This window comes from Notolepis coatsorum (genome assembly GCF_963971535.1).
Source record: "Notolepis coatsorum genome assembly, chromosome: 7".
Classification (NCBI taxonomy): Eukaryota; Metazoa; Chordata; class Actinopteri; order Aulopiformes; family Paralepididae; genus Notolepis; species Notolepis coatsorum.
Window position 1 is genome coordinate 32,229,698 of NC_140171.1, and position 17,722 is coordinate 32,247,419.

Here is a 17,722-nt window from a genome sequence, read left to right on the forward strand (position 1 = left end):
AAATCCAGAGATCGATCTTTTAATCTAGGCCTTTTTTCAGTGGATGTGTGAAGATTTTCACTAAAACTTAAGTTATTTCTAGCGTGCCTCCCATCCTACAGATGCCTCTAGTTAGGCTTTCGCCAAGTTTCTACTGGGCTACTACAGAAATAGGTTGACCAAATGACATCTTTTGAAAACAATAGTAGGTGCTGGCCCCCTGAAACCAGTGCCATCAAGCCTAACTGAATCGATATTGAATTGAAATCGGGTAATCAGTGATGAAACCCAGCCCTAGTCTACACACAGTGGTATGTGAGAGTACCTCTTTCAGCAGGCGAATCTTCTCGTCCAAGAAATGCGCCGGGTTAGCGGATTGGCCACCGGCATTCATCAACTCCTCCCTTAGGGCCGTGGACTCCACTTGTAATTGTTGGAAAGAGCAGTGAAGATTACGCAACTCCTTTCGTAACTCCTACACAGAATGGAGAGGAGGAGCAGAACACACCGTTGATCTGCTGCGCGAGCAGAACACTATCTGGCAAATTAAACGTTCAATAAAATATTGAATCTTGAAGAATTAGATATTTGAAGAATTTCAGTCTCTTCAAGTCAGCGAAACCGGCCTCATTTAAAAACTGGGTTCAGGAAGTGCTTTCTATGATTCCATTGGAGAAGCTGAGATAGAACAAGCTCCAGAGACAGATTTCTTAAAACCTGGGCCCCCTTTATAGAATTTGTCAAAGCATATCCCTCATTTAACATCTACCTATGAAGTAGCCAGTTGGATCCAAAGTTGCATAATGCTTATTGATTATATATTATTATAGATATATAAATATATAATTATAAATTTTTTTAACTATGGCCTTGGGCTGGGTGGGGGGATTCATACTCTACTTGACAACCTATAAATAAAGCATTAAAAAAGGTCTCTTACAGCGTTTTCAGTCTTGTATTTACTGAGAAGCTCCCTGGACTCACTGACTTCAGCAAACAGCTTTTTAAAGGCGTTCTCGTCCTGAAGGAAGAAAAGAAAATCAACTGTCAACAATTCAGGCTCTTATGGCACCTTTACAACCACTCGCTTTAAACGGTGACAAACATCGCACAATGTAGCCAGGGGAAAATGTCGTGTCACTGCACTATTTTCTGAGGAGCAGATAGAAAGGAAACCGTGCTGTTCCTCATTAGTCGGGGCTCCAACACAGTTCCACAAGAGCCCGGTCCAGATGTACCTGGGCTTTCTGCTGCAGTGCCAGGTTGCCCCGCTCTACTAAGCTGCTGTGGCGGCTCAGTTGCTCCTTCAGAGCAGACACCTCAGCCACATGTCTGCTGGCCTGGGCCTGCTGCTCCCCCTGCAGGCGACAGCTAGAACAGCAAGAATATCATCATCAATATTATCACCATCACGCACTATAAGAATAAAATAAAAGTTATATAGATAACATTCAGCCACTATATGTCACACTAGAGCATCACATGTCCTTTATCCAATCAGGTGCATTCCAGGTGGGGAAATGTGAAGTAGGGAGGGGATCCATGCATGCAACATGTAAACAACAACATTCCTTTTGGACCTGCACAAAAATGTTCAATGAACAATTCATTAACTCATTCAGCGCCTAGAGGTCGCTGTTTACCGTGTGGTAAGAAGGCCAGCACTCTGTTCAATGGGGATAATGCCGGTGTTTGCGAGTGCTAAAACTATATTAAATATTATAGCTATGGATCTAATAAACACGTCGATTGTCAGTGAGTTTCTTCCGGTCAACATGCAAAAGAATTTTTTTTTCATACATACATTTCCGTTTTATACCGTGGTGAATACGAGTATAGTTTTAGAGTGATCCTGTCGAATCCCAATAAACTCCAGCAAACGGCACTTCAATGCATTTCCTTAGAAATCGTGCCATTTGTCGCTTTATTTATGAATCATTCTGAAATAAACGCTAGATTATCGGTATTATGTTTCATCGTGCACGCACGAAAGCGGGGGAGGAAAAGTCGCCCCTGCGTGCCCAAGATTGGTAACATAGAGTCCTTAGCTCACATCTGATGTACTGCAAAAAGAATAATCCAATTCCTGATCGCGATTACAAATATTGATCACGGTCGTCTGTCCAACGTTTATCAACCAAAACACATGAATCCACGGTGCTCCCAGTGTCCCCAATCCGTGTGTTATAATGTAGTCATGCCCGAGAAGGAAAACCCGGACCGGACTTCTTAGATCAATGCACAGTAGGGGTGTAACGGTACACAGAAGCCATGGTTCGGTACGTGCCTCGGTATTGGGGTCACGGTTCGGTACAACAGGGAAAAAAATTTATAAATTATTATTAATATAATTTTTTTTAATATATATTATATTTATGATCATTATTCTAATTATTATTATTAAATAGAATAATTTTCTATAGGCTTGCCGTGGTAGTCAGTGATACTGGTGTCATTCTGTGTTCAGGCATCCACTTGCCTACTGCCCCTTTAACAACTTCCTTGCTAAGTTTCTGTTTCACTACTAGAGAGAATTTAACTTCACGACGAGACTGAATACTAGAGAACAGATGACATATTACACCAATGGCAGAGGATTATTTGGATTTAAACACAGTGGAGCTCAGATGATCTGTCCGGAAAAGTATGTTTCTTTCTTTTATTTGATTGTGCCCGTTAGTCCGGCGGGGGAGAATGTTGATGTGTTTGTTGGTGCGTGTGTGTGTGTGTCAGCGACACGTGTGTGTGTCTTTCCATTGGTTTCATTTGGTTAACGTTATTGGGCGAACAAGAAAACTAAAAAAAATTTCCCTGCAGCTGTTCCAATTAGGGATGTCCGATATTATCGGCCTACCGATATTATCAGCCGATATCGGCATTAGAATGTGATATCGGAAAATATCGGTATCGGTTTTCAAAAATATATATATTTTTTTAACATTTCTATAACCTTTATTTACCCAGGCAAGCAAGTAAGAACACATTCTGATTTTATTTATTGTCAAAAGTATGCATAATGTTGTGTTAATTCCACAACAAGAGATATGTAATGTTAACACTTTGATCGCCGGGGTTAAATTCATAATTTACCATCCCTCGCCAGCCCTATTTAACATGGAGAAGTTCCCCTTCTTTGCAGGGCTATAACTTTTTAAATTGTATTGCTAAATTGACATTACTATGGCCCATTCAACGTCCTATATCTATTGTTCAGGGTGTAGCAACGTTATACTTTTTCATTCACATATTCATACTAAAATACGGTCTAAAGTATAAGTATGTTTTTATCGTTTTCTGCAGCTTTCTCCAGAACTTGATTTATAGCCCCAAATGCATTATATTGATGATCAAATACAGTTTGATAGGAATCTGTGCGAGATAAAAAATGTCAACTGGACGTGCTTCTAGGAGTTACTAAGTATGATCTGATGTTGACCGGATGGGCGGGGGGTCGTTTATAATTCCGTGGGAAAGGTTATATCATTCATCTAGTGTGGGTGATATGATCATTAGAGCAGTTAGTAAAGAACACGTTGAAAAATAACGCTGGATCTTACCGTATCTTCCTCGCGCCGTTGGACGATGAGCGTGGAACTGAAATATTCCTATTATGGGATGTAGAAATACCCGATCCATTTCCAGGTTGTATAATAGTATATACGTCCAAATCATGTTGTTTATCGAGTTATTTGCAACCGATCGACATCCAGTGTGTCAAGATGGAGTCCTGCTAACGATAGCGAGTGCCCGGACGAAATATGGGTGAACACCACTTCATCCGCATCACTTCCTGTTTGGGCGATCGGCCGATCGGCCACCAGATGGCGCTCTTGAACCGTTGGAGAGTTGAGAGGGGCTCACCAGTACATATAATGTCTCCGGGGGAGAAATATGATTTCGATCACAGATTTTTGAAATATTGATATCAAAGACGCTGTCCAGCGTCTTCGGCAGAATAAGCATGGCGGGGAAAGCCGCTGCACAGCGTCTTCGGCGATTAAAGTGTTAATTACCTGAAATGTTTCCATTTTGGGGGGGGGGAACCCTGCATATATCGGTATCGGTTGATATCGGTATCGGAAATTAAGAGTTGGACAATATCGGTATCGGTAAAAAAGCCAATATCGAGCATCCCTAGTTCCAATGTATGTGCCTTTCTCCGTGCACTTTCGCCGCTCTGAAGTCGGACTCTGTGTGCCCGGCCACGCACGCTGTTCTCGCACGGACCTCACGAGTGCCTGCTGCATGTGCGACTTGTGCATTTGCGCTGTGGGGCGTATTCTTCAAATGGCTGCGCGTACCGCACCGTGGCGGCCGTACCGTAAATTCGCGGGACGAATACACGTACAGTTACACCCCTAATGCACAGCCCAAGCCAGAGGGATTCCAATGATGTGCAATACCGGCCGCAAGGCGTTAGTATTGGCCTATTGCGAGCTCAGACCCATTCCCAATGATAACATCAGGCTGGATGGATGAAAAATGAATGGATATAGCGATTGCGAATAAAAGAAATAACGATTAAAACTCGACCTTTCTCGTGTTTGGCAATAATCTTTTGGGGGGGTTTCAACCAGTCTGATTTTCTCAAGTCTGAAGCTTATTTTTCAGTCATATTCTCCTCCCCTTGCTCAAACAAATGTCACATAACATGGACAGGTCTAATTGCAGGAAATCTCTCTAAATCAGACAGACCAACATACAAAAGTAAGTTTGTTTGACATACATGGTGTTGTGCAGCTCCTCCAGCTGGGCGTTCTTGTGCTGTTGTACCAGTGCGAGGGTGGAGACCAGCTCAGAGACGGTGTTTCCCAGGTCAGCCAGCAGCTGCACCACGTTCCTCTGTTCCTTCTCTGAATAGGCCTCCTCCTCCTCCTCCAGCTCCCCCAACAGGCTCTTCTTAGGGGTGATGGGAATACGGCTAAAGGCGCTCGTCCCCGTGAACAAGCCCTCACACCGAGGCTCTGGGACGTCCAAGGAATCTATAAATGGTGAAGTACAATTTAGTATTAACAACATTAACGTATACCATCGCAGATCCATATAAGTTATGGATTTTCACTATACTGTACTATGATATTTGGAAATCATAACTGACACCAAATCCTGGCACCACATCACCCCAGTCCTAAAAGACCTCCACTGGCTTCCTGTCTCCCACCGGATCAACTACTAAATCCTGGTGCTCGCCTACAAAGCCCTTCACCAACTGGCCCCTCATATCTCACTGATCTCGTCTCCCCCACCAACCCTCTCAGTCCCTCAGATCCCTGCCTTCTCTCCACCCCCAAGTCCAAACCATATCCAGTTTTGGGGAACAGAGCTCATCTACAGAATAGCTCCCAGGCTCTAGAACTCCCTCCCCCAAGAGAGCTCAGTGAGGATCATGTTCTTCGACTTCTCCAGCACATTTAATACCATCCAGCCGCTGCGGCTAGAGGAGAAGCTCACTGGGATGCAGCTGGACCAGGGAATGGTGGCCTGGAACACCGACTACCTCACCAGCAGACCTCAGTACGTGAGACTACAGGGCAGCCAATCGGAGGTGCTGGTGAGCAACACCGGCGCTCCCCAGGGTACCGTGCTGCCTGAGTGTCACCCTTCTTGTTTACCCTCTACACCTCTGACTTCCGCTACAACACAAGGACGTGCCACCTGCAGAAGTTCTCCGATGACTCCATCATCAGCTACATTGTGGATGACGATGAGGCTGAATACAGGGCTCTGGGGGAGAGCTTTGTAGGATGGTCCGACAGTAACCACCTCCAACTCAACGTGAGCAAGACAAAGGAGCTGGTGGTGGACTACCGGAGAGGCAGGAAGGGACCTCCTTCTCCCATAATCCTCGGAGGGGAGGAGGTAGAGATGGTGGAGTCCTACAAGTTCCTTGGAGTTCACCTGAACAAAAAACTGGTCGGACAACACTGATGCCCTCTACAGGAAGGGACAGAGCAGGCAGTTCTTCCTGAGGAGACTCAGGTTGTTCGACCTGTGCAACCGACTGCTGCTATCTTTCTACCAGTCTGTTGTAGCCAGCGTCCTCTTTTTTGCTGTGGTGTGCTGGGGGGACAACATTAGCTTGAGGGACTCCAGCAAGCTGAACAAGCTGGTGAAGAAGGCTAGCACCGTAGTGGGTGGTGAGCTGGATAATCTAGAGGTGGTGGGTGAGAGGAGGATGAGGAAAAAGCTAGAAGCCATCCTGGAGAACCCCCCCCCCCCCCTCTCCGACACACCACAAACCGCCTGGGCCGGTCCTTTATACCGGCAGCCATCAGGCTCTACAACAAAGGGATCGGACGGCCGGCTCTGCTGCCAGAACTATCATTGTCAGAACAATGGTACTCATATAACTGGACTATCTTGTATTTTGTACTTTATATTATATTTATATTTTATATTGTATCTATAGTGTATATAGATACTGGACTGTGAAGCTCTGTATCCCCCACCCCCCTGTACCCCCCCCCCCATGCTGCTTTGACAACCGAATTTCCCCAAGGGGATTAATAAAGGATCATCTTATTTGCCAGTATTATAAAGATTTTAGGATAAAATTGGGATCAAAATATCCTTTTTAATAAAAAGGAGCATGACAGTAGTATTACAACAAACATAACAACAAATATGGTCAAATATTATACCATAAAAAAATAGGACAAATATTGTGATGATATTTTGCCTACTGTATATCAACTCTTCATAGGATGGGAAATAAACGCAGAGCATAAAGCCTCTGGAAATTCTGACTGTGGCTTCAGATTTAATTCTGAGATGAATGCAGGAATACCTGCCATGGCTTCATTGTGTTTCAGGTATGGATGCAGGAATACCACCACGGCTTCATTGTGTATCAGTAAGGCATGCCAATACCAATACCGGTGTTTGATATCGGGCCAAAACCAGGATAAAAACAGAAATGCCCCAATACTAAAATCTGATACCAAGACACATGTACTGTCATAAAACAAAGAAACGTGGTGACGCAGGAGCCTACCTTGTCCAGGAAGTGTCTCTGTGTCCTCCCCCTTCTCACCACTCAGGGCTACCATGATGCGGTCCACGAAGGAGGTCGAGCGGTGACTACGGCCAAAGCCCAGGGATGGCTGGGCCGCTTTATCCTTTATGGGATCTGGCTTCTGAAAGATAACCCCCATGTAACCCGGCATGTCAAAACCCACCTCAGATCTAAATGGAACGAATGTGTACAAGTGTAATTGAGGGAGTGCTTCAAAATATGACCTTGAATTAGCATTTTATGCCTAAGCTAAGGGATATTATTTCAGCTCTGTATTGCACAAACATTTTTATAAAAGAAGTGATCAATTGCAATATGTCGCAGAATGGAATCACCTTACTATCGGTATTGTAGAACAGTCCGAATGTAACCATTATCATATCACGGCCCAAGTATCATGATCAGGGCTCGATATTGAGGGCCTCCCAACATCATGGGAACAACAGAAATCTGGGACGGTACAAAACAGATCTAGAGACGGTAGATGGGCCGAATTCATATACAGGAACATATTCTGAATTTGCGCCAGAATATATGTCAAAGTTCACCATTCTGTCTATGCTCGACTGTGTAGGGGCATCCCTCTATCTTAACACTTTCAGTGCCGGGCCGTGTTTTCCTTTTTACCCCGTTGATGCCACGGTCCACGGCCCATGTAACGTTAATATCGCCTAATCTATGTTTTAAATTATGCTATGTGTCTAATCTGCCCATCGCTTATCAAAGAATCATTTTCCAGTCAACATTGGCAAAGCAGATTGTGTTTTTATCGCTTCATTTCCTTTTTATAGCATTTTGAAAACCACTCGGTTTCGAAGAAAAAACAACACATTCCATGATAATCGCCTTTTACTGGAATATTCCAGAACGTTATCATTTGTCGGTCTATTTATGAATCGTTTTCAAATAAACGCTAGATGGTCGATGTATATGTGTGCGCACGCACGCTCGTGCCGTGCGCTGGTAATCGCTGCTATTATTTCCTCATGGCTTTTACAGTGAAACAGCCATATCACATATAGTGGAAACGCTTATATCTCCATGAAAACGAGTCTGATTATCCTAATACTGATAACATAGATTCCTTACCTGACATCAGATGGTATCCAAATGGTATATTCCAATTCCTGATCACCATTCGAAAAAATCGATAAGTATATTGATCCAACGTGTGTATAACCCATGATCGCCGCGGCTCAGAGGCTCCAGAATGAACTCTGGTAACTCCGGCTGCATGGGTGAGAAGTAAAATGTGGACTGGAATTTTTTTTCCCCCCCATCCATTTTCATTGAGTCCATTCCAAAAGGGTGATTTACCATCTGGGAGACGATAGGGGACGCTTTTTTCACATCTGATCGCCGGCGGCCCCTGGATCTCCAACGGTAGGCTCGCGTGATGCAATATGATTTCAGATCATTAAAATTAAAATAAAATACGAGAAAAGCCGTGACGTGGCTTTTAACGTCACAATCGTAAACCCGAGATTAGCCGTGAGTGGCGCTCAAAGTGTTAATAATAATAATAACTTCATTTTATATAGCGCCTTTCAAGAGACCCAAGGTCGCTTTACATAGGGGGGGGGATAACAAAGTAACAGACAGTGGACAGACACAACATATACATATACATATAAAGTGAGAGATTAGAGGTTAAAGGCCAAGTTGAAGAGGTCTTTAGGGGTTGAGAACTACTGGTATAGACAGTTGAGGCCAGGCAGGTCTCTGAAAAGCCCTCACCTTGTCGCTGAGAGCAGAGTGGAGCTCGTTGGTCAGCCCCTGGAGTGTGTGGTGCAGAAGGGTGACGTCGGTGATGGCTTGGGCCAGCTGCTCTCCCAGGTCCAGCTCCAGGGCCTCGGCTCTGGACCGCATGGTCTCCACCTCCGCCCGCAACACTACCTTCTCCCCCCTGGAAATAAAGCTCTCAGTGAAACGCAAAAAATCGCCAAAGACTTCGCATCACGGATATCGATCAATTAACGGATATCAAATTAATATTTCACAATGATCAAGTGTTTTATTTTAAATTTGATTTAATTTGATTTGATTCGATTTCTCATTGCCACAAGGGCATTTCAGGCAAAGACACCTTTCTTCAGCATGTTTTCTGGCAATCTGTCCGAATGTCAGATTGACTAGATTGACTTATTGTTCGAGGGACGCAACAGTTGTGATTGGAGGATCAACAAAAGAGCATGGGGCTCGAGGGGTCAACTGTGAGTTCAGAATGAGTGTTCCGATTGCTGTGTAGTGGGGGCCTTACTGTAGTTGGCTGAGGACTCCTTTAAGGTCCTCGCACTGTATGTTCCTCTCTCTGAGAGCCCGCAGGTTGGCCCTGAACAGCGTCTCGCTCTCCACAACCTGCTCCCTGGTCATCTCGTTCTCCATCTGCAGGAACTGACAACAGACACAACAAGAGACTGAAGAGAAATCATCAAGAAGAAATCGACTTTGGCGACTCCATCAGCTTTACTCTGGCCAAACGTTCCATTTTATCGAATGAGCGGATCTCCTGACCCCTTGACTCTTTCATGGTCGGTTAGTTGGTAGGTGGTCTGAATGAATAACAAAATATTTGGTGTCACATTCACAAAGGCTAGAATAGATGACTGTTAAAGAAAATAATTGTTACAGAGGCATCTGGCACTCTTCAATCAAACTTGCGCTCATCATGCTAGGCTAATCTGACTAGCCAGGTCCCTCGTCCTCACTTGTTGCATAAACAGATCCTTTGTGCTACATGGTGCCACAGCAGGACAGCTCTAGGCCACATATCCCACACTAGACAGACAAGCAGGGCTACGTTGCAGCCAGCTACTGAGCCAAGAAAGAATAACAGCGCATGCAGGCCAGAGGCCTCAACTAGGGATGCACCGATCCGATATTGGTATCGGCCACCAATTTTATTTTTTTTATAATAAATAAAATAAGAAATAACCATTCAGTAAATTTATATCTATGTGTTAATTTGTTACATTTAGTTTCACTAAGTTAGGAAAGTAATGTTTTAAGTCAAGCCTGATGTTGCCTTGCACAAAAGAATGATCCCAGTCTCTTCCACACAGTGACAGTGAGGCATACAGTTTATTTATTTTTTTGGATCTACTTTTTCTCCCCATTTAAAAAAAATTCTCCCATCCCAATCCCCTGTCTCGAACGTTGTTAGACCATGCCTCCCACTGGTCGGCTGCAATGTGGATGAAGCCTTGCATCACGTGTCCCCTCCGGTACACGAGGAGGCAGCCGTCGCATCTTTTCACCTGCATAGCGCGATCTCTCAGCGGCGAGGAGTAACGCGTGGGAGGCTCACGCTGCCCCCGTTGCTTCCCGATTCTGCTGTACAGGCGCACCAACCGACCTGTAGGAGTCGCTGTCCACAACGTCCGATCCCCACCCACCGGCTTTCCCACCCCCTAATACTGCCAATTGTATTAGTATGAACGACCAGCCAAGCCGGAAGCAACGCCGAGAGCTGGGCTGGAACCCAGCATCTCCTGCGTTAGTGGCGAGCGCCTTGCCCACTGCGAGGCATACAGTTTATTAATTGAATGAATGAAGTTTATTTTCCGTCTTTGTTTACAACAAATCAAAAACACACTTGTGATCCTTTGTAATTCTTAAAAACTAAATATATTTTAATATAAAAAAGAAAAAGAAATGTGGATAAAAAAAATTAACTTTTTTGGAAAAAATATTTGGACAATGGGTATCGGATCGGTATCGGTATTGGCCGATACCCAAACCCAGGTATGTATCGGTATCGGTATCGGGACTGAAAAAGTTGGATCGGTGCATCCAGAGCTCCAAGGTCAAGCTAATGACGCAACACTGAAATTTAAAATAGCTTTTCAGTCAACACAGTTCCACCAATGAAATTCTCAATAACCTGCATATAAAAACAATAACAACCACATGTACAGAGTGCATTCTTCTAGTTAATAAGTCAATCGTGTCTTTATTTTGTCGTAATATAACAGCTCGCTTAAGTTGCATTTTCACTTCGTAATGTAAAGACTATGATGACAACGTAACAAGGAACCGCTAGGAAGATTGTAGCCTAAATCTGTGGTCAGCGAATCTGTTAATTACCAGGTTACTGAGTGAGTGACTACCGGTAATTGAATGCATGGATTAATTAAATCAAATAAAAACTACCCTCACACACACACACTAACCTCGTTCAGCTCATGGACATTGTGGAGCTGTGCGCAGCGCTCCTTGAGCTCCTGGATCTTCAGGCTCTGTGAGTGAGAGTGGGCCTGCAGCTGGCTGAGCTGCTTCTCACTATGAGCCAAGGCCAGACTCAGCTCACACGCATGCTGCTCTGACTGGCCCAGAGACACCTCCAGCCTGGACACCCAGACAGACACAAAAACATACAGAGACAGTGGTGGAAATTTTGTTCATTACTAATGAAACAATGGGAATTACTGTGGTCCACACAATTGGATAATTTTGTAAAGCAGCAGTCAGGAATCGTTACTTATAAAGTAAAGATAAAATATCATCACTTACTCTGTTGCCTTGTCAGTGGCTTGCTGGGCTTCTTTCCATGACTGCTGCAACCTAGAACAATATACAGTGTAAACCGTAAGTTTGAGTCCAGTCAAACGTTTATTTGTTGTTGTTGTTGTTCTGACTGTGCTCCAGCACATTTGATTTGAAACGTAACAATGACATTGAGGTTAAAGTACAGACTTCCAGCTTTAATTTGAGGATGTTTACATCAGGTAACCTGTGTAGAAATACACTGTTACAATATTTAACATTTGGTTGCAAATCCTTTGCCATCACTGACGTCTGCAACCCTTAACACGGTATACAGGCCATCACGCACGTCGCAAGCCCACTTTGCGAGCGTCTACCGGCTCAGGGCAGCATTTTTCGCCAATCATGTAATATACTGTTCGAAAGTTGAATTTGCCGCCTTTCGAACGCCACCTCACTCGACCAATTGTGTGCCACGGTTCTCGAGTTACATGACGATATGTCAAGTGAGCGCCTTTTTACAGGCCGCGCGTCAAATGACCACGTCTGATTGTATACGCTCTAGAACTGACCAATCACAGCTGATGGCGAAAATTATTGGTCAGCGTTGTAGCCAACGAGCGTCCGCTTCCAACGAGCGTCCGCTTCCAACGATACCCCACGTGGATGGGTGCGAGTGGGGGAAGTAGGTGAAAGTTGACGAGCGAAAACTTGTTGCGACTGAAGCTTCAGAACACATGAGGTGGATAGCCATTTAGGATTTTCACGCTTTTTTTTTGTGGGTACACTGTTTACTAAAACATTTCTCAAGATTTTTTTATGGATTTTTTGTGGACCTGTACTACATAAGACTTCAGGCTATGGAACTGCTGTGTTTTCCAGCTCATACCTCTATGCAGGAACTTAAAAACAGGAATCTGGCAACCACTAAAGAGAAATGAGAGTACAAGTTCAAGTTCAAACCTCTGTTACTCTATTTCATTACCACTAAAAGTGATTTTCCTTTTTTGCTTTAGTAACTTCAGAATGTTACCTTTCAAAAGAGACCAGGCTCATGCATGTGCTATAAGTATAAAGCTAAGCTTTGCAATTTTTTTTGGCCACTTGTTAAGAGGTTTTAAGTAGGTCAGTCCAGTGCGCGTTAGTTTCTTTGATCCTGAGGGTTAAACAAATATTAGATTTGATTCAAATGTATCGTCATCATACAGCACAAGTCCAGTACAACGAAAATAAGTTTGGCATTGAAACTCAAAAGTGCTGTGCAAATGTAACGGTAAAATACAATAGTATACAGGTGATTAAACTGAGTGTAGTGCTAATCAGATGTATATAAGAGTTGTAGTATAATATGTACAGTGATACAGGTCAAAAGACAGTATGGTAGTAGTCATACTACCTTCAAGCGGACCTGCTCGAAGTGCCTACAATGAAATATAAAAAATATGGCGAAGCAGCTTTTTGTTTCTATGGGCCGACGGAGTGGAATAATCTCCCACTACATATAAAACAGGCAGCCTCTGTGGATAGCTTGTGTGAAGCACAGCTCAAGACCTATTTTTATACTCTTGCTTTTAGCTGATTTTAAAATCCCAATTAAAAAAAAATTCATTTGTTTCTGTGACTTTGACATGCTGCGTGGTCGGGTTTCCCAAGCCAGCACTGTCACTCACCTATAAGGAAACAACCCCTCAAAACGTACAGAAGGCCTCTCATATCTGTACTCTCTGTCCCTGACATGCTGCGCGGTCAGTCTCATCGGGCCAGCAGTGTCACTCACCTACAAGGAGGTGAGTCTAACGCCTTTCCCGTCTCCCTGTCTCCCTGTAAGTGGCTGTCCTGGAGTGATGACCGGAGTGCTGGACGTCCCGTGATGACACCCACCCAGGATGCGATCCCCCTCTGCGTGCCCCCCTGTCTCCCTATCTCCGGACGGAGTGATGACTGGAGTGCTGGACGTCCCGTGATGACACCCACCCAGGATGCGACCCCCCTCTGCGTGCCCCCCTGTCTCCCTATCTCCGGCCGGAGTGATGACTGGAGTGTTGGACGTCCCGTGATGACACCCACCCAGGATGCGACCCCCCTCTGCGTCGCCCCCTGTCTCCCTGTCTTCGGTTGTCTCGGAGTGATGACCAGAGTGTAGAACGTCCCGGGAGGACGCACCCCTGTGCCTCAACTAGAGCCGCTATCAGTTCTATCTTTAATCTTATAAAATGTTCAGTTGTTATCACTATCAGCTCTATATTTAATTTTTCAAAATGTTCAGTTGCTATCGCATGCACTCATCTGTGTTTCACTACACACATGGGTGCATGCTTACCAACTGTTCGCCTGTTTTTAATGCAACATGCAACACTAATATCACCGACATCTAAGAAGGGAGATCCCCCCTTGAATTGGCCCTTCTAAGGTTTCTCTCCTCCACATTGCCTGTGGTGCATTTTTTCCTATTGTTAGGTTTTAGTGAGTTTTTCCTTACCTTCGCGTGGGGTATGTCTGGGAGTGTTGCATGCATGCATTTATAATTTATTTTGATTTTATTATAATTTTTTGGACCTTATGGTATTCTTGTTTTTTCTTCTTGACTTGTTTAAAGAAGACGTGTCTCTGTTAAGCACTTTGAGTTGCACTCCGTGTATGAAAGGTGCTATATAAATGAAGATTATTATTATTACTGGCCAGCAGTGTAACTAGTAAGAGTAGGATATGTACAGATATAGATATAGTATCTACTAGGGCTGCCGCGGTTACAGCATTATCGTGTTCACGTCACGCCCACCGCAGAGTCAAGCTGATTACCGCATCACCGGCTGTTTTTTATTTTATTTTATTTTTTATAATAATAATAATTATTATAGTTGTGTATAGCCTATTTTCTTCACGCCATGTGTTCGAAAGTTTCCACTCGCAGTTGCGCAGTTAACATTCTGATTGAACCCCAGAACTTGTTTTGCTGCTACGGAAAGTTTTCGCTTTGAATCTGCTAAAAACATGGATCTTGTAGCAAAACCCAATCGAAGGGCATTCGGATGCCGTAAATGCTGCCGTTTTGATCCCGAGAGAAGACGGAGTGGTCACGGTTAGCGAGGACAGGTCAGTTCTGGAGCAGTAGATATGCCATATTGTGTGTGTGTGTGTGTGTGCGTGCGTGTGTGTGCTGAGCGCAGTTGCTTTAGCTGGTGTTAATTCGCTGGCCACTGGGTTGAACAAATGATTCCATGACGTTATTATCTGTTATGCAGATAGATAGGACAGTCAATTAATTCCTAGTTGGTTATTGAACCAAGCGTTTGGTTAACGTTAGCTACCGCGAGCAGGCATGCGTTGTTCATGGGACGGGGTAGCACGGTGTGCCACCCCATGATAAGTACTCGCTATTTGCATATCAATAGCGCCGGTCGTCAGGTGTGTTAAATACGTTCTCAGACACATTCACACCTAACTTGTTGTGAAGACGTGTTACATTCCATTCGTAGAGGCAATTAGGCACTGTCTTTAGTCTGTGCCCTAGCGAGGGGACATTAAATGCGCATTCGCGGGAGCGCGCGTGCACGTGGTGCGTGTCACCCCAGATGATTTCAATAACGCACCACTGACCGCGAGTCGGACTCGCGACCAGCAGTTTCAAGAACAGGCTGAACAGCCAGCTGTTTTCAACCAACATTCCTGCTGCAAAGTAATTCTCTTTAATGACAACACTGGAATAAAGATAGACATTTAACGTTAGACTAGAGGCTATAAAGAATAGACTACCACAGAAATAAATGCATTCGAAAAGTTTATTTTAACATTACCGGTACATAAAAAAAAAATTAAAAAAATGTGGTTACCGCGACGGTTTCAATGGCTTCACTAATTTGTGCGGTAAGGAAAAAATCAATACCGCGGCAGCCCTAGTATCTACAGATATGTAAAAGGACTATGTGCAGGTAAGGATGGATATACAGTACGGTAAATGTGAGAATAATGGTTAGAATAATAAATAAAGCTAGTTATCTTGAATCGACAAATCCATTATTCATAAAGTCCTGCACATTAAAATGTGTAGATATGGTTTACATAAAATCCTTGGAGATAATTTTTCGTGCTAAGAGTAAGAACCTACCAGCTTGTATTCAATGTCTCTTTCAACCAAGAGAAGGAAAGTATAATTTAAGAGGGTTGTGTATTCTTAAAACATATAAAAAGGTAAGAACTAAAGTAAAAGCTAGATGTGTTTCAATTTTGGAAGTTCAATTGTGGAATAGTCTTAGTGACGGGTTGAAGTTGTGTACCTCTCAGGGGAGATTTAAAAAAATTATATTTTGCAGCATATTTTAAAATTGTCTCTTATATTAAAGTATATTTAGTTTTTAAGAATTGTAAAGGATAGGCATTGAGTTTGGATTGTGTGTGTGAGCTTACTTTGAATATGTACATTTGTGATTTTTTTCTTTTTTTCTTTTCCTTTTGAAAGTCCACATGTGTGTTTTTGATTTATCTGTAAACAAAGACCGAAAATAAAACTATTCATTCATTCAGAATAAAATAACCCATAACCCATAGAATAAAATAACCCATTAAGGTATACACAGCATTATTGTACATGCCATCATATAGAGCTATGGGTTATATGCAGGTGTATTATAAGTACGGTAAGTATATAGAGGGGTTATATGCAGGTATATTCAGACAAATATGGATATATATACTGTATGCGGTAAATATTAAAATATAAATGTAATATATATAATATACTATATAAATAATCACCCTCCTGTCAGTATAAGTGAAAGTACAGATTGATGATATTTCAGTGACCTTTTCCTGTCCCGATTTTTCCATTGTCTTCCGTAGTAAATTTGGACACGAGTCTTGAACATGCCACCCCTGAGCCCACCAGAATGGTAGTGTTAACACCTGAGCCCACCAGAATGGTAGTGTTACCACCTGAGCCCACCAGAATGGTAGTGTTACCACTTGTCTGAGCCCACCATAATGGTAGTGTTACCACCTGTCTGAGCCCACCAGAATGGTAGTGTTACCACCTGAGCCTCCCTCTAAGCAAGAGGAAACCCTGTCTGTAGCCATCAGCATCAGAGGCTCCACTGTTATGCTGATCTTACTTGGTACTCTCAGTGTTGAGGGCCTGCTCCAGGAAGGCGTAGGAGGCCATGGTGGAAGAAATTGTGGCAGAGAGCTCAGTCACCTTCCTCTCCAGCTGAGCTCGCTCCACCGCTCGCCCACTGAGCTTCTCACGAAACACACCCATCTCTGACGTAAAGGAGCGGAAAAAGGGAATATCAAGGAAGGAATAAGTAAGGAGAGCTCTTTTTAATCATTGTTTTTTGTTTCCATCTTACCTGAGTTAAGGATGGTCATTTGTAGATTCAAGTCCCCAATCTGTTGTTCGGCATCATGGAGATTCAAATTACTTTCGTTCAGCTCCTCCTGGATCTGTTGTGTACATGCCACAGTTAGTTCAGATCTTACATTGTGATTGGCTGAGCAACATTCCAATGAGAGAAAACACCTGATTATGCACTCAAAATCCTTTCCTTTACTGCTACACTTCAACAGCAACACAGCTTTTTTTTTTTATTAATAAAATTGTTAATAAAAACACAATTACGTGAAATGCATAAAGCAGGCTTTCCCAACCCTGATGACAAGGGTTCCTTAGAAAACTTCACACAACACAACACTCCCTCCTAGTGGCTGACATTTAAAATAGCAGTTAACACAGTCCGACCAATGAAATTCTCAATAACCTGCACATTAAAAAAAGACGTAGATCTCAGCAAACAATTATTTGTTTTTTTTATGACCCATCCCCAAGCTGTACAGTCACAAAATTTGCTGTGAAAATGCATGACCCCTAGAGGGAGAAACATGTTGATTTTGGCGACTCTCTCCCCTCCCATGCAACTAGTGCCCTTGAGGAAAGTGCCCCAAATGCTCCTGAGGTGCTGCTCAGAGACCGACCTGATCTCTCTCCTCTACAGCTTGGTCTCTGTCAGACATATGTTGGTCTCTCTCTCTCAGGGCAGCGGCTGCCTTCTCCTTCAGCTTCATCAGCATGGGAAAGGTCCGGTCCAGAAGGCTCCGGACTGCTTGGAGCTGTCCAGGTGACATAACATGCAACAGGCGTTTCAACTGTTCTTTTCTTTAAAAAGGGAAGATTAGTCAGTTCAGGTATACTTTCATTGTTGATATTGTAAAAATAAGAAATGTGCTTTTAGAAAGGTGTGGAGTAAAAATAAA

At 43.5% G+C, this 17,722-nt stretch overlaps 1 protein-coding gene across 1 annotated transcript in view; it reads right to left on the reverse strand.

Moving 5' to 3' along the window:
• The window catches only part of spag5 (sperm associated antigen 5), a 34,871-nt gene that overhangs the window by 3,399 nt on the left and 13,750 nt on the right, over positions 1–17,722 (reverse strand). Inside the window, exons 11-22 of the mRNA XM_084319333.1 lie at positions 17,444–17,578; positions 16,822–16,915; positions 16,585–16,732; positions 11,507–11,557; positions 11,167–11,341; positions 9,255–9,388; positions 8,732–8,900; positions 6,974–7,115; positions 4,706–4,961; positions 1,218–1,350; positions 920–1,000; positions 305–454 (exon numbers count right to left, since the gene is read on the reverse strand). Coding sequence (XP_084175459.1) covers positions 305–454; positions 920–1,000; positions 1,218–1,350; positions 4,706–4,961; positions 6,974–7,115; positions 8,732–8,900; positions 9,255–9,388; positions 11,167–11,341; positions 11,507–11,557; positions 16,585–16,732; positions 16,822–16,915; positions 17,444–17,578 — 1,668 coding nt within the window. The remainder of the gene's footprint in view (positions 1–304; positions 455–919; positions 1,001–1,217; positions 1,351–4,705; positions 4,962–6,973; positions 7,116–8,731; positions 8,901–9,254; positions 9,389–11,166; positions 11,342–11,506; positions 11,558–16,584; positions 16,733–16,821; positions 16,916–17,443; positions 17,579–17,722) is intronic.